This window comes from Acanthopagrus latus, chromosome 12, assembly GCF_904848185.1.
Source record: "Acanthopagrus latus isolate v.2019 chromosome 12, fAcaLat1.1, whole genome shotgun sequence".
NCBI classification, from domain to species: Eukaryota; Metazoa; Chordata; class Actinopteri; order Spariformes; family Sparidae; genus Acanthopagrus; species Acanthopagrus latus.
The window spans coordinates 24,197,814-24,219,657 of record NC_051050.1 but is presented as its reverse complement, the minus strand read 5'-3'; the positions used below and the strand labels follow the sequence as shown (position 1 = coordinate 24,219,657).

Genomic DNA, 21,844 nt, shown 5'->3' with positions numbered 1-21,844 from the left:
TTCTCCTAAGAGAAACAACACACATGTCAGTGCTGCGTTATTAAACATGTGAGATTAAAGAATAAAGATAAAGAATAATCAGGGAACACAAAGAGCAGTCCTGGCTCTATTTCTCTGCCTTACTCTGGTCACATGTAAGTGAAATATAAATGTGTACTGATGCTGTAACTTTACCTCAAAGTCTTCACATTTCTGGCTGATGTGCTGCTGTTTCTGCTGGAGCTCACAGAGCTGCTGTCGGGCGACGCTGAGCTCCGTCTGGACCTCCTCCTCCCTGGTCTCCACCACCCACACTCGTTTAGTCAGGACTCTGATCACCTCGTTACGCTTCTGCAGCTCCTCTGTGCAAACAACAGAAATAAATCCATGTCACGTAGAGATTTATGACTGAGAGCACTCACACACATCTTTAACAGATTCAGGACAATAGAATCAATGTGCAGCTGATATATAAACGGACCAGAGCTAAAAAAAAATGAGAGTGACTCTGGTCCCAACTTTCAAATAATAATTAATGATTAATCTCTCCATCAATCAATTAGTTGTCTGGTCCATCAAATGCTGGAAATAGTGAAAAATGATGATGATCCCGATGTCATCTCCACATGTCTTGTTTTGTCCACAACCATAAGATATTCAGCTGATTTCAGAGAACTTTGACATTTTCCTGAAAAATATATTTCTGATTGATTATCAAAGTCGTTTTTTTAATAGCTTACAACCAATTAATTAACTGATTAATCGTTGCAGCTCTGTCTGAGTTTATTTGATTTGTTAAAACCTATAAACTATATAACCTATGAATATAACTACAACCATATGACCACTTTACCGTCCAGACGGGCACACCTGTGCTCCAGGGCGAGCACCCTCTGGCGGTCTTGTTCCCAGGCCTGAAGCTGCTTGTGATGGGAGGCAGCCATGGTGTTCAGCTCCCGGTCCCGGTCCTTCAGCTCAGCCATCAGCAGCTGGAGCTCCCTCCTCTGCTTCTGGATGGTCGAGCCACTCAGGTCATTCACAGGAAACTATTGCAAAACACAGAGAAATCATAGCCTATTTATAGTATTAGTATTTATTTAAATCAAACAACTATAATATAGTTTAATAACCACTTTAATAATAGTCCAGCTTCTAAAATGAGATCATTTGCTTGTTTACTTTTCTATTATGATGGACTGTTGGTTTGATACACAGGCATCCTCAATTATGGAGACTTTTCACCATGTTCTAATATTTTACTTTTCTTGTGAGAAAAATAATCCTCAGTTTCATTTAGCACGTAAGCGAGTATATTTTACATTAAAGAGGCCAAACTGTGCAATTTTGTTAAATCATTACAGTAAATATAAGAATCTGTAATCAGTAATTATCAGAGTTGACTCAAAATTCAAAAAAGTCATTTGACTCATTTGAATTCTGCTGCTTTTTGTTCACTTTCATATTCTGGCAGTTAAATTATGTTAACCAACTCTACTTCACCTTCCTATTTGAAGCTTTTGCTTTGGTTGTTCCAACTTTGACGAGTTCGAAATGAGATTCCAAGATCAAAGTTTCTTAAAAAGGAGCTTAAATCAAAAAAACAATGAAGCCCCCTGTTTTGAAAGTCATATTTTTGTGGAAGAAAACTTGAATTGGATTGAAATTATTTGTCTGTTAGGTAAATTGTTGATTGGTAAAGGGATTATCTGCTATGGCTGTTAGGATTTGCTACTTCTCTTTACCTTTCTTTTGACTCTTTGTTCTGCAGTGTTGAGAAGCAGGAATCAGTGAATGTTTGGCATTGATTTCCTTAAAATCACAATTTGGCCCCAAACCTGATCTCACCTGTGTGTCCTGCGGGCTGGGGGAACAGAGGGTGTCTGCAGGGACGGGAGGTGAATTTGAGGCCCGCTGTTTTGTTCTGCTGTCCATTGTGAAGCTGCTTAGCACAGATGGTCGGCCAGCATCCAGTGAAGCATGACCATTTTTCTGAAAAGTGGCATAAATAAGGTGAATGCTTCAGACAATGTGGATGCACTGTAGATTTAATGAGGGATGTCACTGACCTTTTTGACTGGAGTGCTGTGCCAGAGCTCAGCTGAAGTGTCTGAAACAAAGTTAAAGTGAAAGTTGGATGGTTTAAACTTTCTGTCATACATTTCAAACAAAGCACTTTAATGACTGTGTTGCTGCTGCAGTTAATAATGATGTGTGTTTACCATTAGACCAGGTTGTTCCATCTGAGGGGGGGAGTCTTTGTCCTCCATCCATCACATCATAACAGTAAGTTACTCACTGATCTGATTCCTCCGTGTGTTTTTTTCTCCAGTAATCCCCCTGTGTTATGTCACAGTCATTGTTTTTGGATTGAGCTTGTTATGGAGCATATTTTAGCAGGTTGGTCAATCAGCTAGCTTAAGTTAATAAGGCTAACGTTAATTTATCTTCCCTAAAAGTAAGTCTAACGTTAACAAACAGTCGGGAAAACAGGCTGAATAACTCGAATGTGAATATAATGTAAAAACACTCATTAAGTTAGTGAGAACTGACTATAAAAACGTCTCTTTAAAGCTTAAACTGCAAGCGAGCGTTAGCCTCCAGCTAGGAGAGTTTAACTTTTTGAATGTTTGTGACCGAGGCAGGAAATACAAGGATTCGTCAATGACGTCATGTCAACGGACGTCCCGCAGTTCTTTTCTAAATCCTTTAACCGATTTCCCAAAATGATATAAATCAGAATATGGTGTGTGTTACTCTAACGTTTTGTTTAGACACATGAAAATAGTTTTGGAGAGCTCAAAGTTAGCTCAATTCATTTGATACCTCCGCATATCTTGACTGTACCTTTAAATACTCAGCCTAGGAGCGATACGGCGGATTTTCAGATTTTCAAAATAAAAGTCGAATCAACAAAGTGCCCATTATTTAAAGAACAGTACTGAAGTTGTGTGATTTCTACTGACATAAAGCTTGAAGGTAAAATTTTAATAAAACTTCAAATCAATGAAGCTATCTTTTACAATTCAATTGCAAAACCCTCTACAACATGAAAAAGAAAAAAAGGAAAGACGTTTTTGCCATCTGTCTGTAATATACACTGTGTATTACAGACATATTAATAACTGAGGTTGAAATCTAAAAGAAAAAGAATGACAAACATCGTTGTTTTTATTGTTTCTATACTTCTATTTATTTCCTTTTTTATTCCTTCTCTCTCTTTCCCTTTTCTGTCATTTTGCCTGATTTATCACTTGTATTAATTTACTTTTTGTGTTGTGTTGTGTTTTCTGTTCTGCCTTCTTGTTTAACTTCTCCTTGGACTCGACTTCCTTGTGTTTGAGGGTTTACTCTGTATTATTGTCTTCCCGAGTTTCCTGCTTTTGCCTGATTGTCAAAGCATGTTGTAAACTCTGTTTTTAAAGGTACTATATAAATTAACAAAACAATGAGGAGACTGCTGAATGTGGAGTAGACAGACCTGAGCCTGAGGCATTGCCTGGATTTAAATGTAAATAGTTACATATAACTTTGTACATTTCAAAAAACATATATGTACAAATTTAGCAAACAACAATCTATATTTGCAGTATAAGTAATGAAAGTGCTTCATTAAACATATTTGTGGTTTTCACAGTAAAAAAAATTAACTTTTTCCTACTTGGATTTTATGATGTTTTTGTGTGTGATTTTAGGTCCATTGTGTTAATATAGTATGTCACAATGAAAAAAATAACTGTACAGTCACACAAGTGAGGTTGATGACACCAAACAAGGCAAGGTAAACAGTTTATAAGGTGAAATATGAGGGTAAAGAAAGTATGGATCATGCCCTTATGTGTACAGTCCTCAGGTGTGTGTTCGTCCTCCGGCCACCAGGGGCGCTGCCGCACGTCATCACTACGTATCAGCCGCTTCAACGACTCAAACAAGAAGCGACACTAGGCGTGCTCAAAGTACGCCAACTAAACCTTATTCAATAAGAATGATTTTCCAAAAGTCCAACTAACGGTAATAATGCGAGTGGATTTACTGGACAGACATCAGTTTTAAGAGTATATTTAGCGGGGTACGTATCTCGACGTTTCATCTGTCTTCAGTCAGTTATTCAGCCTGCTCAGATAGCGGTGCGGTAGCTAGCCGAGTTAGCTAAGCTAAGCTAAAGCCCACTAAACTGAGGGTGCTGACGGTGACAGCTGGGTGAGTCAACGTTACCTGATGAATGAAACCGCTGAAACTCATTTCGGCGATATTTTCTCAGCTGCTGCCGTTTGTCTCCACTGTGATAGCGTCCGGGCTAACCGTGACATTTAAAAAAATCACAGACATTATGAGAAGCATTGTAGCTTAACGGTCTGTTCTAAGAGCGCACCCACTGTGAAACAGCCGCATGTGTTAGCCAGCTAAAGCTAGTTTTGCTGACTTCTTTGATGCTGTTCAGCCAGCTAGTAAAAGGGGTCTGCGGTGGAGTGTTAAAATAGCCCCTGTGGGACCGACGTGTGAACTATTTCATTTCACACAAGTCTGTGTCATGATGTTAGCTAGCTGCTCACCCGGATCTGCTCAGTGCTGAGTGTTGGCCGGGCAGGCTAGCATGATGAAATATTGGCAGGAGCCTTGTTCACTCATGCCCACACTGGAGTCTGATTAAAAACTGATCTAGAGGCGTTTCGTCACCGATCTGTAGGTTTGGATGTAGAGGGGAATCTTCAGGCTTTTATCCAGACTTTATTATTATTATTATTATTATTATTATTATTATTATTATTATTATTATTAACTCATATGTGTCCTTTGCATTAATTTTTATACATGTTTTTGTCTCAACTCTAGATAATTTGTGATGGCTACTACTGAGATGGAATCTGGTTCCTCAGATCATGGGACACTGGACCCTGATTCAAAGTACCCACTGAAAGTTCTCTACTGTGGAGGTACAGTATATTACATTTAACTCCTTGTGAGTCTTATTGTGTTGCCCTTACCTAAATGTGACGATGTGATGTTTCTTCCCTCTGCAGTGTGCTCTCTGCCGACAGAGGTAAGTGTTTACGATCATGCACATTCTTGCTGTGTGACCCACCACACTCTCAAACATGTCATTTCAGACATTTGAGTTTGTATTCATGGTGTAACTTGAATCCACGCTCTTTTGCATCTGCAGTATTGTGAGTACATGCCTGAGCCGGCCAAATGTAGGCATTGGCTTGAGAAGAACTTCCCAGATGTTTTTGCCAGGATGACTGTTGGTGGTGAGTGACATTAAAGATTTTTAGACAACAACGTTCATTCATTTCTTAAATTTCCCAAATCTCTACATGCAGTATTTAAAACGATGTGGTGTACAGTATTTATATGTGACGGATAAATTCTCTGTCCAGTAATGGAATATTTACACGACTGGTTATCGGCTGATATTGCAAAGCAAAATTGCTTCTGTTGACTTAACATGCAGCATCTACACACAGTCGGTGGTGGTTATTTAAAATATGTATTGTTGTATTAATGCCTGAGCTTGTTAAATCAACATTTCCGCTGATGTTTTTCTCTTTCACAGTTGTTTTCAGTGTTACTATTTCCTTCTGGTCCCAGGAAAAATATATTTTTCTTGATGTACACATAATTTGACATGTTTTTACCCCGTTAACATAAAGCTTTTGGGTGGGAAAAATGTTATTCCACATTCACTGACAGTATTATACAGTGTGTTTGCTCTGTATCATCTTGTTCCAAGTCCTCTTGAAACTATGTGATGAGATTATTCCATCAAATACAGGTTTACTACAGTAGATTTCCTCTGAATCATTTTAAAAACACAGCCTCATATTTGGGATCTTGGGAACTCTGTGGATTGAAACAATATAAGACTACAATAAAAATATTGTGATGATTGTTTGATGAGTGAATGGGTGAAGAAAGTAAGATTTCAATTTGTTAGAACTGTGTTTTGTTTGTTAACCTCCAGTGATTTCGTTGGACTGTAACAGCTTCATCAAACACTCATAGATTTCTAATTTCAACACAAATTACAGGTTAAAAAGTTAAGGGACCAGACAAGCTTGATTTATATCAGGAAATCCCTGAAGCTGTGAGAGATTTTACCCCAGAACAGAGAGCAGAGTTTAATCAGAAACTGTACGTTACTGTGCCGCCCCAGTAGCTCAGTTGGTGGAGTTGAGGGTTTGAATCTGACCTGTGGCCCTCTGCTGCATATCAAATTATATCAGTGAAAATCTAAACACAAATTCATGGATGTCTGCCTTTGTGCTGAATCCTGTAATGTCATTATTGTTACAATGAAATGGCTTCAGAATGAGTTAAAGTCTTTTCAGGTGATGAAGTCGATGTAGTCAGAGTTTAAAGTTGAGCGTGTTTTGTTGCTGAATTGGTTTTGATATTTTCCTCGTCTCTTTCTGTCCAACTGGCCCGGCAGCGAATGCACCCAAGCAGGAATCCGGCTCTGGAGAAGCTCCTCCAGCAGGCGAGGACGAGGAGAGAAAGAAACAGAAGAGAGGTAAAGTTTTAAAAACTAGAACGATATTTACATATTTTTTAGGTCATTGTGTTGCTTGGTATACATTTGGATATGATTTTTAGGTGTCACAACAAACACCTTTAGTTTGTTGTGAGTTACAATCCCTAAGATTTCAGTCTGGGTAGGTGACTGGTTGGTGACATCTTTTGATTCTGGTTGGAGAAGCAAGTTAGGAAATTTTTGTAAAATGTAACATTGCAGCTCATTCCATTGCTCCCTGAAATGTTTCATACTGTTGTGCTATCAGAAATATCTAACAATGACCTGTTTGTAATCCTGTTTTGTAGTTTGTGCCTGACTTCTGTGATAAACTGGTTTTCCTTTTGCAGTTTCACATTAAAAGCCAAGGTTGAAGTGTTTGATATGAACTGGCATGAACAAGAAAAGTTGTGTTAGTGAACAGTAACGTTATACACTTTTTAATCACAGTCTTTAGGGTTATAACTTCCAACTTAATTATTTAAAGATTGAAGATGTAGCATTATTGATTAATGTTAGTAGTGAAAGCATCATTATAGTGATGTCTCTTAGGTTTTTTTTTAATCAGTGCTACAAGACTTAAATTTGTTGTATCTTTTCAAGGTGGAAGAGGTCAGATCAGACAGAAAAAGAAGACGGTGCCTCAAAAAGTCACGATAGCAAAAATCCCAAGAGCCAAGAAAAAATATGTGACACGGGTGTGTGGCCTGGCAACATTTGGTAAGAGTCTGGTGTTTTTTGTTTTTGCCAACTTCGCTGCATTCTGTCGTTCTCTCTCTGTGTTTTGTTCTCAACATAAATTCTGTGTTGACTCCTGCAGACATCGAACTTAAAGAGGCTCAGCGATTCTTTGCCCAGAAATTCTCTTGTGGTGCCTCAGTGACAGCAGAGGATGAAATAATCATTCAGGGAGATTTTACAGACGACATAATCGACGTCATTCAAGAGAAGTGGCCTGAGGTGAGTTTGTCTTCAGCTTTATCCTTTTTTTAAAAAATGGTTCATCTTGCAGACGTGTTTCTCTTCTTCCCTCAACTTCATATTCTTGTTTTACCCGCACAGTGATGTTAAAAAGATTAAAGATAGTTGGCCTGAGTAGACGAGGGATTTGGTTTAATTACTGTGAAGAAAGGATAAGTTCACCCAAAAATGAAAATTGAGACATTATCTAATTATCCTTGCTTGTTGGATTAAGTGACTTTGTAGCAAAACAGGGTTGAAGAATTCTCCTAAAACTGCTCATGTAGCTGTGGACTTGTTGTAAAAAGTGGTGAGAGTGTCAGCAGCAGCCTGCAGAGAAGCGACAGCTCTCGGCATCTTCTTTCAGATCGCTCCATTCTTTTTCTTTCCAGTCTTTTCAGAAAGGCGCTGGTGACGCCATCGTCACTACTAAACCATTATACTCAGCAAATTTCTGTCTCCTGTGGATCTCGTATAGATCTCTGATGTCAGATGATGAACAAACAAACGGACAGTAAACCACAGAGGGGCAGTGTTGATCACACAGTGGTGGCTGTCAGGATATTGTCTTCACACATCAGCTCTTTATCTCAGCTTTGCCAAGCGCACTGCCAGAAATTTTCTGCCTTAAAGGGTGAATTTATCCTTTAATAAACAGGAGATGATAGTGTATTTGCTGGGGACTATTTTCAGCTGTGGATTAATCAACATTTGGTGCTGTCGTGAGTATATGTCGCAGCAGGACGATGTGTGTGTTCGTGGTGATGAAGGAACGTGTCAGCATGTGTTTTTAATAGTTTCTGGACAACAATGGAGCTCTGTGGCTCAGAGGAAGAAGATATTTCAGGCTGTGGTGCAGTGGTTTTGGGCCTTTTATCGGCTCTGTTGAAGCAGAAACTTGTGTAAATCATTACTGAGTCCGGTCTCCGTGTTTCTCCCTCTTGTAGGTGGATGATGACAGCATCGACGATCTGGGCGAAGTCAAGAAGTGAAGACCAAATATGCACTTTTACTGAAATGGATGTGACCTGTAACAGCGATAACCCGGCCAAATGTACACATTAAGTCATTTTATACCTATTTTATTTACTGTTCATAAGAAGCTGCGGACTTGGCCACTCACTTGGCGTTTTTTTTTTTTTTTAGTTGGTAGCTGCTTTCTCTCGTTTGCCAAAGGTGTGGTATGACGTGAATCCCTCCCAAATGTTCTTCACTCAAGCAAACTGTAGGCTAATAAATTTCAGTCTCCCTCTGGCCTGTACACTCACGTCTTCTTTCCAAGCTTCTTTTTTTCCAAGCTTCTTGTTTTGTTTTGTTTTTTTTTGTTTTTTTGAGACTGACATTAAAAATGATTTCTTTTTCAGGGTTATGATTTGTCGTAGTCGCCTCCTTTAGCGGAGTTAAATGGCCGCAGGTTACTTTGTTTTTCAGACGGACCCACTCAGTCCCCGTGAGTGAACCTATTCCCCTGCATAATAGTTTTATAATGAGGCCACATCCCTCGACAGATAACATTTACAGTTGTTTCCATGCTCCTCTGGGTCAATATCACTTCCCCAAAGATAACACACACAGTGCACAGCTGTTGGCCACTTAAGAATTTTGCATGTTTGCATGAGAGGGAGGATAATTCTCTACCAAAGAAGTCACCTGGTACAGCATATCTGTGTTGACACGGTCGAGCGGCCGGCAGTGCGTCATTGACCGTTCACAAGATGAATCTCACCCAGTCCGAAGTGTGCTGCGCCTTCGACGCTCCCCTGCTGGACCAAATTTTGCCTCCGATCCTGATCTTGGAGTTCATGTTTGGGCTGATGGGGAACATCATCGCCCTGTGGATGTTCATCTTCCACATGGACGAGTGGAAGCCCAACGCCGTGTACCTCACTCACCTGGCTGTAGCCGACTCCATCGTTCTGTTCTGCCTCCCCTTCAGGGCCGACTACTACAGGCGTGGGAAGAACTGGCTCCACGGTGATGCTTTGTGTCGCATCCTGCTCTTTCTGCTGGCTGCCAACCGTGCAGCGGGGATCTTCTTCCTCACGGCTGTCGCTGTTGACCGCTACCTGAAGATTGTCCACCCACGGAACCGGATCAACCGAATGGGTCTGGGCTACGCTCTCCTGGTCTCCCTCGGACTCTGGGGTCTGATTTTTCTTGCCACAGGTTATCTTCTGGCTAATGAGCACTTCTTCTACAATGCCAACCGTACACAGTGTGAGAGTTTCAACATCTGCATGGGCTTCAGTCCCCTGTCCACTTGGCACAACACTTTCTATGTGATCCAGTTCTTCCTTCCCACGGTGATCGTCGCTTTCTGCACCATCAGAATCACCTGGCAGCTGAGAAACAGAACCTTGGACAAAAAGGGGAAAATCAAACGGGCCGTTCAGTTTGTCTTGGCCGTGGCTTTAATCTTTATCATCTGCTTCTTCCCCAGCACTATATCCCGCATCGCCGTGTGGATCCTGAAGGTATGGTATGATGAATGCAAATACTTCGAAGAGGCCAACCTGGCGTTCTACACGTCGGTGTGTTTCACCTACTTCAACAGCGTCCTCAACCCTGTCGTGTATTATTTCTCGAGTCCTGCCTTCAGCGGCACCTTCAGAAAGCTCCTGAACAAGCTGCTGGGACGGGCCGACGACAAAGAGGAGTCAGAGTCTTCTGAGAATGACATTTCAACTGTTGATGGTAGAAGGAGGATATAAAACCAGCTGCGGTTGTGTTTCCTGCTAATATTGTTGCATTAAAGCATAATACGCCTTTAAATCAGTGGTTACTGATAAAGAAATCTTATTACTCAAGTGTGAAGACGTTTTGCTGTGCTTGTGAACGACACATTTACCCATCTGAAGTTATAATCAGCAGCTTTGTGCTGTGTACCTTCAAATGTATAACCCTTGTGAGTGTGGTAGCAACTTTTAATGAGTCACTATGAGCCTTTAAAGGGTAACTCCACCAATTTCATACATTAAAGTGTGCTAACAGGCCTTTTAAAAAAAGTAGCTATCTGATAAATTGCCTCCAGTGATGCTGCTTTGAGTTGCATTGTGGGTTAATCCAGGTTTTGAACAGGAGGAAGAAAGTGTGGAGTAGAAAAGTTGATATCTCTGGTACAGTGGTATAAGTTTTAATTGTGTATTTGTAAATGAGTCCGACCTGGTACCTACATTACCCACAATGCAACTCAAACTGGAGGCAGTTTATCAGATGACATGTGGCTTTCTCTGCTTTGTTTATTCATTTTTTTTTTTCAAATATGGGATGAATAAGGATAAACACAGTACAATATCTGAAATTAGTGGAGTTACCCTTTAACAATGAAAAATACTGGTTAACCATGTAATGCAAATGCTTGTAAAGGTAACAATTACTGTCAAATATGTGATTTAACATATAAACATTACGCTTTATCTACGGAAGAGAGTTCATATAATACTTTGAAATGTCAATCACATCGACTGTGAACAGCAAACACTGATTTCCAGCCAGCTAGTAAAACAATATTTACAGTGCAAATCAGTGGACCAGCTGAAGGGAGGTGTAACAACTTCAGTCAATCAACTTGTAAACATCACATCCATTGCAAAGTGACATTTCTCTGTAATAGGAGGGTTAGTGAGCGTGCAGGTGATTTGTAGAAACACTATAAAAGCAATGTATTTTTTTCCCATTTCTGTCTGTCATAATGTGTGCATAAACTTCAATTCACATTATTTGTATCCTGTCATATTTCGTTCCCAATGATCTAATTAAACATTAGGAAAGCTAAAATACATCTTATATTACTTCTGTGCCGTTTTCCGACTCGAGAAATCCCTTTTTTTCTTCTTTTTTTTGCCTCTCATTTCGTGGTGCTCGGATGTCCGAGCTCTACGACCGGACCCATGAACGCAGCGCTGCTTCCCAAGGTGACGTCATTGTGCGATGCTGGGGCTGGGCAGTGGGAAAAACATGTAACGGTGCGAAGGTCCGCCGCTGCTCCCGCACACACGGCATCCTCTACCGAGACCCAGTTCACCAAAAGAGACCAAGTAAGCTCCCGCAGCAGCTCTGTCCTCACCTGCCTGCTTTCACTTCACTTCTACATCACCTGAATCGGCCGTTAGTTGTTTTTTATGTTAACGGCGGTTGGTGCGTTCTCGCTAATCTGAAGCTAGTTAGCTAGCTGTGGCAGTTGGAGCGCATTCCAGCAGGGAGCCAACCAACCAACCGCCAACGACCAGGATATACAACATGACATAAAGAGAGAAGTTGTCAGTAACATGTGTGGGTTAGATTAACATGTCAGTGTGTGATTAAACGTTAAGGGTCGTTATGAAATAATAATAATAAATAAAAGTGTTGGGGCGGTGTAGTTACACCCAAGTTACTAGCTAGCTCCAGGGATGCATCAAGTAGCCCAGCCCGAAGACAAACAGCACGGTCGGTGTCATCATATGTTCGTCACGATCATTTATTCATTCACGGTTTGTGTGTTTAAAAGCTCGCCTGGCTGTTTGAGGCTGTGGTGGTCTGAGACTCCAGCAGAGCCTGTGGAGCCGCAGGATGAAGGTTTGACAGCTCAGGGTGTGCTCGTTGTTTTGGTCTGGTAGCACCGGCGGGGCGGAGGGAGCGAGGGAGGGTCTCCTCCTGTTTACCTGGTCACTGCAGAGGATGAGTCTGAAACACACCTCTTCTTCTGTGGTGACAGGAAGAGTTAGGTGCAAGACAAATCGAGTCAGTCCTCTTTGTTGTTAAAGTAAAAACTTGTTTTTTATGAAGCTGAAGTTTTTAGACACCATGGCCGGATTAAGCTGCCAGGAGACCCCTGGGGCAGAAATGACCTGTGGGCCTCTCAGATCACATCAGAAACAAATATTAAGCTCTTGTGTGTGTTTGTGTCTCTGTTGCCACTTTTCCACAACATTAGTGGGTCTACACAGGTCTTTTAATCTCCCTCATCCCTGTTTCCTGCCGGCAGTGTTTGTGTCTGAGTGTAGATGAAGCATCAGAGCATCTCTGCTGTCTTGATTTTTTGCATCACGGTGTGTTTACAGGTCTCACGTACAAACTGCTGCACATGTGAAAAAGTTACATAAAGCCTTTTGTGGCTTGAGGCTCAACAGGATGACGTGTCACTTGAGTCAGCATCACTTGGGGCTGAAGACGACATGTTGAGAAATTAAAAATAATTCAAGTTGTGTGTCAGCTTAAAGAAGCTAGCGGCTGATATCTCAAAGTGCCCATCACCTGCCTGACGATGTCATTGGACGGAGTGCTCTGTACGCGTAGTAGATAATATGTGGAAACAGCCTCTACTGTGTTCAACATAATGTCTGCCTCGACCCCGCTGCACTCAGAGTGAATCATCTGCTCTATGAATAAAGTGGAGGCACGAAACAAGCTGCTTCAACACCTACGAGAGCTGCAGGAAGCAAACAGCCGACGTTAGGAGAGAGGAACGTCTCACTTTAGCGTGTGTGTGAGGAGGAAAATCAGCATCTCTTCATTTCACATGTGAGTAGAGACGATGCACACGTGATGACAAACAGCTTGGTAATAAACAGTGGGTTGTGATACGCAGGAGGAGGTGTTGAGGCAGGGTTGGATGTTTGGAGGCTGGCTGAGTCTCGCAGCAGCTCTCACAGAGATGCTGTGCTTGTTATTGGTGGATTACAGTGTTTTATTGTTTTTATAGCTTTGAATCAAAGCAGAACTTCATTAATATATTTGGTGGTCGTCAGAAAAAGAAGCAACAGCTGTTTTGGTAGCTGATGATCTCTGATGTTTGAGGTTCGTCCAAGTGTTTGGAACTGCTGGAGGTTACCGGTAAGCTAGCTGTGTGAAGTGATTTTGAAATGTTCTCTATTTGTTTGTTTTTTCAGATGTTCAGGAGGAGTCTATCACTGATACTGCCTTTGAGAGTATCAGAGTAAAAAGTCTCCCTCTGAAGGACATTTGTGGTCAAAGCTAACTGAAGCTCATGTCATATTGGTATAACTCAAAGACTATCAAAGTTAAAGGTAAAATCAGTAGGATTTGTCCCAGCTGTTCCTGAACGCACCACAAAGACAGTTGATTGTTGAGTCTCATTCCCAGGACGTCAAATAGACACATGTTGGGTTGGTAAAGCGTCCCGAGCAGCAACAAAGAGAGAAAATCAGAAACTCTCTGCAGATACGAGACACTAACACGCCTTTTCTCCACATTCCAGCCTCCCTCTCTGTCTGTTTACGGCTTCTTACATCTTTGTTTCATCTCGGTGTGTCTGCCGGCAAATAAATATAATCCATAATTCACCTCAAATGCATGAAACTAAAGTAATCAGCCTGTTTTGAAAACATGAGGAGGAGAAAGTGAAGATATTTGTATTCAGATGTAGAGATAAGAAGTCACCTCTGATTACTTTTAGTCCAAATGACTAATTGATTATTGGGAAAATAATCATCAGATTGATAATCTGTGAAGATTAACTTGCAGACACAGGTTTGGAAAGTGAACCATCATCACCAACCATTTGATATTCAGCTTCTAAACAGAGACAGAAACAATCAAACTAACATTTTATTCTTTTTAATCCAGCGTCCCCATCGTCTTCCCACAGATCGAAAGGTAGTTGTTTTATATTTTGAGTGATTCAGGCGACATTTTCTTTGTTTTCCAGCTCCCTTCCATCACATTGGGACTTTGTGGGGTGGTGGGGAAGGCCTAGTCCCCCACCTTGTTTAGGCCAGTTCCCCCCGACCCAAGGACAAACGAGGAGCCATGAGTACATCAAGCAAAGCCAGCGGGCTCAAACCGCCCAGTAAAATAGCCCGTCCATCCGGGGTGCCAGGGAAGACGTCTCCATCCTCTGGTAAGACACGGTGACGACGGCTGAAAACTGTCTTCTAAGTGACATGTATTTGTGAGAATCTTTCTTGTGATTGCAGGTACTCCAAAGCCAGTCCCCCCTGAGAAGTCCCCAGGCACCGTGACCTCCCCGACCCAGGAGGGGAGCGCAGACTTCCAGATCGGAGAGAAGGTCTGGGTCAATGGCAACAAGCCCGGCTACGTGCAGTTCATCGGGGGCACGCAGTTCGCTCCAGGCCAGTGGGCGGGGATCGTGCTGGACGACCCTATCGGGAAGAACGACGGGTCTGTGGCAGGGGTCCGGTACTTCCAGTGTGAGGATGGGAGGGGGATATTCACGCGGCCTTCAAAGCTGTCCAAGACTGCGCTGCCGGAGAAGGAGGCCAACGGGAGGCAGGCCAGTCCAGCTCCAGGAGCATCGGCGACGAGCGAGTCTGCACCTGCTGCACCTGCTGCACCTGCTGCACCTACCTCAATTGGTAATAGTGAAGACACAGAAAACATGGATGTTGTTCGGTGAAGTAAAGCTAATGCTAAGAATGTGTGTTTGTTGTTCAGCTCAGGGCACCGGCATTAAGACAATTTCAGCGATGAACCGAATGATGTCCAGCGAGTCGGTGTCCAACATCTCAGACCCCGACTCACAGAAGAAGATGAAGAGGGAGCTGAGGCTGGGAGACCGCGTGCTGGTGAGGAGCTCAGCGTTTGAACCTCATCAGCTTTGAAGTGATATTGTGATTCCTGATATATGTTTTGATGTTTTGAAATCTCCTCAAAGTGTTTCACTGTGATGCAGCCTTTAAAACCTGGAGAAGACAACACTTAATATCTAGTATACGCCAACTCCAAAGTGTCCCAAGTGTTAATGGTTAGTAAGGAATGCAACAATAAATATTAGATGAGTGGGTAATTTAATCTGACATGGGACACTGTTTGAACAGAGTCTGCACCTTAATTATTACCAACCTTGCTGTTTGGTTGGTTTGTTGGTTTGTCAGCAGGATTTCACAGAAACTACTGAACGTATTTCCATGAAACCTGGATGGAGGATGTGTCTGGGTCCAGAACAGACTCCTTTAACTTTTGGTTCAGATCTGAGTAAAGAGACAAATCCAGGATTTTTTCTTCTCACTTTCTTTAATGTTGTAAACTTGTGTGTTTTTTTTACATTTTTGCTTCTTCTTCTCAGGGAATAATGCATCAATCTTCATTGAGTATTTAATTGGCTGGTATCTATAAATGAGTACAATTTGATACAGGTCCAAATAAAAGTCTGGATCTGATGGATTTAAATGTGTTTAATTTGGTGCAATGTGCTTAGATTAGTTTTAAACATCCAAAAATGAACTGAAATTATCAACAGAATATAAAGAAACTCTGCTGACATGCAGCCCTATTTGTTGGGATGACTTCAAAGATGCCAATTCTTACGTATTGCAGCTTTGATACTGGAGAAGGCTTGACTGAATCAAAGGGCTTTGGCAGAGGTATACGCTCTACAGAGTGCTATTCTAGTTTTGATTGTTTGTTTTGTTTGTGTGCAGGTTGGTGGGACGAAGGCAGGAGTGGTTCGGTTTCTGGGAGAGACAGACTTTGCCAAAGGGGAGTGGTGTGGAGTGGAACTGGATGAACCTCTCGGGAAGAATGACGGCGCTGTGGCGGGGACCAGGTGAACAGAAACAAATCTGTTGTAACAGCATCAATCATAAAGGTAAATCTTAAACCAGCTGTCAGCGGGTCAGCTGAGGTTTCAGTTTGTGCCACCTGTTCTCCTCCTCAGATACTTTCAGTGCCTGCCCAGGTACGGTCTGTTCGCTCCGGTCCACAAGGTGACGCGGATCGGCTTCCCGTGCACCACACCGACCAAGGCCAAGAGCTCCCGGAGGATTTCCACTCTGAAGAGGAGCCCGAGCGCCTCCTCCATAAGCTCGCTCAGCTCCGCCACTTCCTCAATCAGCGGCAAACCCAGCCGAGCAGGACTGGTAAGACTGACAGAGCAGCGTCATGCAATGCATCCCCAAAACCTCAAAGTGAGTCACAGCTGAGGCGGCGTGTGCATCGGCTGGAAACTCATCGTTAACTTTTGAGTAACTGGGTCATTTCCCGTGGAGGATTTGAATTTTTTAAATCTGTAATTTGGATCGCAGTACAGATGCATTACCTCTGACACTGTCCAGACACTTGGTGCACCTGTATGTAAACACAGCATCAGATAACATCCAAAATGTTAAATGTGAGTGTTTTTCTCTGCAGCTGACGGAGACATCTGCTCGCTACGCCCGTAAGATCTCTGGCACCACGGCGCTGCAGGAGGCTCTGAAGGAGAAGCAGCAGCACATCGAGCAGCTGCTGGCAGAGAGAGACCTGGAGAGGTGTGAGATGGCCAAAGCAACCAGCCATGCAGGGGAGGTGCAGCAGGAGATGACTCTGCTGAGGAAAGGACGGGATCAGGTCTGACACACACCTGCACACCTGGACGTTAACAAGTACAGGCACAGAAAACTCAACATAAATCATAAAGACAAACACTAACCGCTGTTTTTTATTGTGTTGTTCTTAAATGCTGTAACTAAATATATATTTTCATCCATTACTTTTAATGTTTGCCCAACACAAGTCAATCGAGGACACCTGGTGTTCATGTTGTCTGCAGGATGAGTAACGACTCAGCTGTTTGACATTTTGTGACCCTGTAAAAGTTATATTCTGTAACATTTGTGGAAACAGCTGAAAATTTGTCAGATATTTGTAGATAGCACATGTACAGAAGAGAGCAACAAAATCACAATGTGAACAGATTTCATAGACAGAACATCTGATACAGTAAATTATATATAAAATATAAGTGAAGTGTGTGGATCCAGGAGGACGTCTGTGCAGGCTGAGGCAGCACCAGGCGGTGCCCGAGCAGCACCTGCACTGTGGTGACCTGGAAGACGACCGGCCACACAAGACAATTAGCATTAAAAATATTAAGATTTTACAAAAACACAGATATAAGGAGTTTGTTAAACAGAAGGGAGCAACAATCTGTGGCAGTCAAAGGGTATGACAATACAGATCAGTCAGTAAAATATGCCATCAAACAGTTTATTCTGTTATTCTTTCCACACATATTAAAGATGCCGTCAGTAGCCAGCATCAGATGTGTTATTGTCTCTGTTTTGCAGTACGCGGTGGAGATGGAGGCAAAGTTGGACCAGCTGCGTTCGCTGGTGGAGGCAGCAGATCGAGACAAAGTGGAGCTGCTCAACCAGCTGGAGGAGGAGAAGAGGTGGGTGGTCTGACTTCACCTGTGACCTGCTCATGACACGGACTGTGGATGCTGTGAAACGTCTCGTGTGTCACTGTCTAAAACATGAAGAGGAAGTTACTTTCGGAGGAAAACTTTTCATTGTCCCTGTTTGACAGGAAAGTGGAAGATCTGCAGTTCCGTGTTGAAGAGGCGTGCATCACCAAAGGAGACCTGGAGGTAACTCGTGGTTATATAACCTGCTCCTCAATTAAACATCTTCTCTCAGTCCTTCCAGCTATAAATCTCCCACTTGTCAGGCTCATGCTTTCTTTATGATATTCATTTGTGAATTATTGACAAACTAGGTGGTTATTTTACATTACCCAGGGTTTCTGCAGGCCCCAAGTCTCAAAATGTCTAAAATCTAAGGATCTGAATTTTAGGCCTTTTAGGACTTTGGATTTTGACGAGTATAAAGAATTGATTAACTTCACTCTTTACTTTTAAATGTGTTTTTGGAGAAAAGATTGTGTTGCTCACATTGTCACAGAGCTGCTAAATGAAACCGGCAAGGAACCAAAAACCACAAATGCAAACTGTGCAGCCGAGTGTGTTAGCTAACGTCTCTCATCTCGTCTCATCTCTGCTGTGGGTCGCTGTGGTAACAACGCAGGCACCAGCCTGTTGCTGTGTCTCAATTCAGGGTCTGCATCGTTCAGAGGAGCATTTGAAGGCCAATTACGTCACAACGCTGTGCAAATGCTCCTCCAAATGCACCGCTGCTGTCCTTCGTGGCCTCACATATCCCAAGATTCTTTGCGCAACCATAAAAGAAGAAAGAAAGAGAGAAGATGGCGACATAGCGTGGCGTAGATCGTCACTTTCGTGGGCCTGCGCGGCAGAAATCTTGATGTAAGGGTAAAAAAATCAGGTGACACAACCAGGAAATGCTCCAGAGACTAGACCGTCCCATTTAACAACGGCTGACGAGGTTAACAAGGTCTCTGAAGGACTCGCCTTCAAAGACCACAAAGACCAGGTCCTTCAGAGGAGGCCGACCTGAACTGAGACACAGCCAGTATGTACGCAGCTTCCCAACACAGACGCACGATCAGTCATCAAACAATCACGCTATCAAGTCGCTCTGCTTGTCTCAGCTGCACAGATTCTTATTTTGCGGACTACAAAACCTCACCTGACTTTCCATCAGCGTTGGAGCTCAGTACATAATGAATGAATTTTTATTTTTGGGTGAATTTAGCCTTTAAATTGAAACCTGCAGGAACCCTGGGATCACAAACGCTTCATTAAAACCAGACAGATGATGAACCTGGAGGCCTCCTGAGTTTCTGGAGTTAAATCTCTCTTTTTTTTTCTACTTCTACTTTGTTCCGCACAACATTAAGTGAAGAAACAGCCACTAACGTTCATAACTGTGTTGCGATTTTCCGCAAAAAATAAGAGCCGATGATCAAATCAATCATTCTGTATTAAGCTTTTTCCTTTTCCGGCACTCTTTGAATCATTCATCGGCTTTCTTGTTCAGACGCGTCCTTTTTTTTCTTCCGTCTCCTTTCATTTATTCATTCATCCTTAATTCACTCACCCATCTTCTTGGATTTTTCCCCCTCCTGTCTGCAGCACTTTAAATTACCATCCTCTCCTCATCTTTTCATCCACATGCCTGTTCTTGAAAGCTGTTTTTTTGTCCTCCAGTCCTCTTGTACGCTTTCATCCTCCTCTCTTGTCTGCATCCTCTTTACTCTCACTGCCTGAATAAGTCTCCCTCAGCGTCTGAATACAAGCAAACAAGTGGCCGAAGAAGAGAAATAAAAGTATCTTGGAGTCAGAATGAGATGAATAATTAACTCCTTATCCTCCTCAGATTGAGCCAGTAACAATCTTTTCCTTTTGTTCACAACCAACTGATGAAATTGAAGTGCTGTAAACCATCAGTGCTTTCTTACTCACCGGCCTTCTCTTTAAAGTCTCGTCGTCTTTTTCTGTTCGTGGCACAAAGCTGGCATGTCAGTGTTGCAGTGTTGGTGTTTGTTCTCCTTCTCTTCCTGCTCTCTCTTACTAACAGACGCAGACCAGACTGGAGCATGCCCACATAAAGGAGCTTGAGCAGAGCCTGCTCTTTGAAAAGACCAAAGCTGAAAAACTCCAGAGGGATTTAGAGGACACTAGGGTAATGCTGGCAGTCCCAGTCCCACAGCGCGGCTGAGTGATGTGCTTTTCCCCCACTAGGTTTAATAATGATGCGCAGAATATATTGAAGGAATTATGCAGTTTTTTCAGATTTGTCACAAAGTTTCTTCCCTCGCCGCCCGGTCCACGATCAGCCCCGGCGTAGGTACATTAACATCCCATCGGCCTCGAGCTTCTCTAATAACGCAGGTCTATCATAGTTATGCATGTGTGCATGAAAGCTCTTTTAGATAATAGAGTTTGGAAATGCCTGTGCTTATGACGATGTCAGCCTTCATTTTTCTTCCTCAACAAATCCCACGAAAAGCCCCAAAAACCAACAATGTGTTTTTCTCACTCTCCAACTTCTCTCTCCCGTCTGCTGCACTCAGCTGCAAACCCACCGGCCCCCCGCTGAAGATCTGAATCTTTAAAAACAGCTCACAGATACGAGGTGTCATTTACAAAAAAACATTTGGTTACTGTCAGATATGAAGGTTTTAATCCGACACCAGTAGCAGAACGAGTGGAGAGTCAGTTGGACAGATATTGTGATGTTTGTGAGATACATGAGGCTGTCACACACACACACGCACACACACACACACACACACACACACACACACACATTCGGCACTGGTTTGGTCTTTTCATGGGATTTGTTGACTGTAAGAAAAATGTACCACACTGCTCTCCTTTACCCTTAAAGCAGAAGGTCCAAACTTTGACCTGTTTGATGAGTCAAAGTCTCCTAAAGAAAGACGAATCAGTTGTATCTCTTCAAAATAAGTGTTTGGGTCTTTTCAACGCATAAAACTGAGGATCCGACTGAAGGTTTTATTCAGCAGAAAGGTTTACGGAGGTGTTTAGTAAGTCTAGTTTGTGGTTCGACACCATGATCTCCCTTTTCTGGATTTTTCGAGGCTGAGGAACGTTCTTCTTATACGCAGAATAAAGACATAAACTACACTTTGTTTTTAGCAATAATCCTTTTAATTTAGTTATAAGACACTTGTGAAAAAAAGTGGTGATTTAGTGTAATGGAAGCAGGATACTTTATTGCTAAACAAACTGTTGTGTTTCTGATGTTTTTTAGACACAGGATGGTAAATTAAATCAAAATTCTACTGATTCTAAGTCACGTGATGTTGTTGAATCCCACCATCAGACCAGTGTAACCACATTTGGTCCACATCACTGTGCTCTGTCAGCTCTCCTGCCTCCTCTTTGCCTTCATGCCTCCTCTTCTGCGTGTGGTGCTGTAGGTGGCCACGGTGTCGGAGCGCTCCAGGATCATGGAGCTGGAGCGGGAGGTGGCCGACCTCCAGCTCCGGCTGCGGGCGTCGCAGCAGAAGGAGGATGCCGCCTCGCTGTCGCAGCAGCAGATCAGCAGCCTGAAGGCTCAGGCTCAGTCTCAGGAGAAGAAGGTTTGTGGGGAACGTCCCGGCGCAGGTGTTGTGTTCAGCAGCTGCACGACTCTCACCACCTGGAACATGGATTATTCATTTGTCATTATTATATCATTTATGGCCGGATGTCAAACTTGGACGGTTGTTGCAATATCTATTTATAACCCTCCTTTAGCTCCTAATGTAAATAGGCATATGTCCTTTTAATGTGTGGTTAGTTCAAGCCACTGTGCCGATGCATAATTTATGGCTCTACTCGGATGTGCATGTGTATAATGTATGTTCTATACTGTGTGTCCACAACAGATCAGTGAGCTGAGCGTCGACCTGGAGAGCAAACAGAAAGAGGTTCAGTCTCTGGAGCAAGATAAGAGCAGTCTGGAACAGCAGCTGACGGGCCTGGTGAGAAACTCAGAACATGATGATCATAAATTAACAGAGAGAAGACGAAAAAGATGACCATTTCTAGCGTCAAATATCTGTTAAAGTCACAGGATTTTGGCGCTTTTAAATAAGTGTCTGTCATCCAAATAGGAGAATAGGATAATAAATAAAAACTAAAATATATGAACACTCGAGTAACTTTATTATAGAAGTCACAACAGCAGTGTTAAGGCCTTTACACACAGAGGACGTGACAAATAAACAACACACAAATTAGAAATTCTCTTTGGGGGGGTTAAATCCTTGTATTTATTTAGTGACGTCTCCAAACAAACATAT

The 21,844-nt window shown here is 42.5% G+C and overlaps 4 protein-coding genes across 11 annotated transcripts in view; 3 read left to right on the top strand and 1 right to left on the bottom strand.

Annotated features, from left to right (window-relative positions):
- The window catches only part of ccdc62 (coiled-coil domain containing 62), a 9,704-nt gene extending 5,094 nt beyond the window's left edge, over positions 1-4,610 (bottom strand). Inside the window, exons 1-6 of one of the 5 annotated variants that reach the window (XR_005078086.1) lie at positions 2,199-2,736; positions 2,046-2,086; positions 1,825-1,968; positions 833-1,025; positions 175-341; positions 1-5 (exon numbers count right to left, since the gene is read on the bottom strand). The exon at positions 1-5 is cut by the window's left edge and continues 97 nt beyond it. Coding sequence is in view for 3 of the 5 variants with exons in the window: in XM_037116934.1 (XP_036972829.1) it covers positions 1-5; positions 175-341; positions 833-1,025; positions 1,825-1,968; positions 2,046-2,086; positions 2,199-2,250 (602 nt within the window). In the remaining 2 variants the exon portion in view is untranslated. Of the gene's footprint in view, positions 6-174; positions 342-832; positions 1,026-1,824; positions 1,969-2,045; positions 2,087-2,198; positions 2,737-4,191 lie in introns of those variants that run through there. The other 4 variants (XR_005078085.1, XM_037116935.1, XM_037116934.1 and 1 more) reach the window with 4 other exon arrangements.
- On the top strand, positions 3,880-8,711 carry denr (density-regulated protein). 3 transcript variants are annotated; one of them, XM_037116952.1, is made up of 8 exons: positions 3,880-4,045; positions 4,810-4,910; positions 4,998-5,017; positions 5,141-5,228; positions 6,410-6,490; positions 7,094-7,210; positions 7,311-7,450; positions 8,398-8,711. In XM_037116952.1, exons 2-8 carry the CDS (start codon positions 4,820-4,822, stop codon positions 8,440-8,442), a joined length of 582 nt encoding a protein of 193 aa, XP_036972847.1. In that variant the 5' UTR covers positions 3,880-4,045; positions 4,810-4,819; the 3' UTR covers positions 8,443-8,711. The 3 variants fall into 3 exon arrangements, with proteins under 3 accessions (XP_036972847.1, XP_036972845.1, XP_036972846.1); XM_037116950.1 differs by having other exon boundaries at positions 3,881-4,045; positions 6,401-6,490; XM_037116951.1 differs by lacking the exon at positions 3,880-4,045 and adding an exon at positions 4,129-4,176 and having other exon boundaries at positions 6,401-6,490.
- A 157-nt stretch (positions 8,712-8,868) lies between these two features.
- On the top strand, positions 8,869-11,169 carry LOC119029805 (hydroxycarboxylic acid receptor 3-like). Its single transcript, XM_037116944.1, has one exon. It carries the CDS (start codon positions 9,166-9,168, stop codon positions 10,159-10,161), a length of 996 nt encoding a protein of 331 aa, XP_036972839.1. The 5' UTR covers positions 8,869-9,165; the 3' UTR covers positions 10,162-11,169.
- Positions 11,170-11,331: 162 nt separating this feature from the next.
- The window catches only part of clip1b (CAP-GLY domain containing linker protein 1b), a 29,385-nt gene continuing 18,872 nt past the window's right edge, over positions 11,332-21,844 (top strand). The window contains exons 1-12 of one of the 2 annotated variants that reach the window (XM_037116924.1): positions 11,332-11,487; positions 14,100-14,291; positions 14,368-14,766; positions 14,846-14,976; positions 15,832-15,956; positions 16,068-16,269; positions 16,541-16,738; positions 17,458-17,561; positions 17,699-17,759; positions 19,609-19,713; positions 20,978-21,139; positions 21,428-21,523. In XM_037116924.1, coding sequence (XP_036972819.1) covers positions 14,201-14,291; positions 14,368-14,766; positions 14,846-14,976; positions 15,832-15,956; positions 16,068-16,269; positions 16,541-16,738; positions 17,458-17,561; positions 17,699-17,759; positions 19,609-19,713; positions 20,978-21,139; positions 21,428-21,523 — 1,674 coding nt within the window. In that variant the 5' untranslated portion in view covers positions 11,332-11,487; positions 14,100-14,200. Of the gene's footprint in view, positions 11,488-12,492; positions 12,953-14,099; positions 14,292-14,367; positions 14,767-14,845; positions 14,977-15,831; positions 15,957-16,067; positions 16,270-16,540; positions 16,739-17,457; positions 17,562-17,698; positions 17,760-19,608; positions 19,714-20,977; positions 21,140-21,427; positions 21,524-21,844 lie in introns of those variants that run through there. The other variant, XM_037116925.1, reaches the window with a different exon arrangement.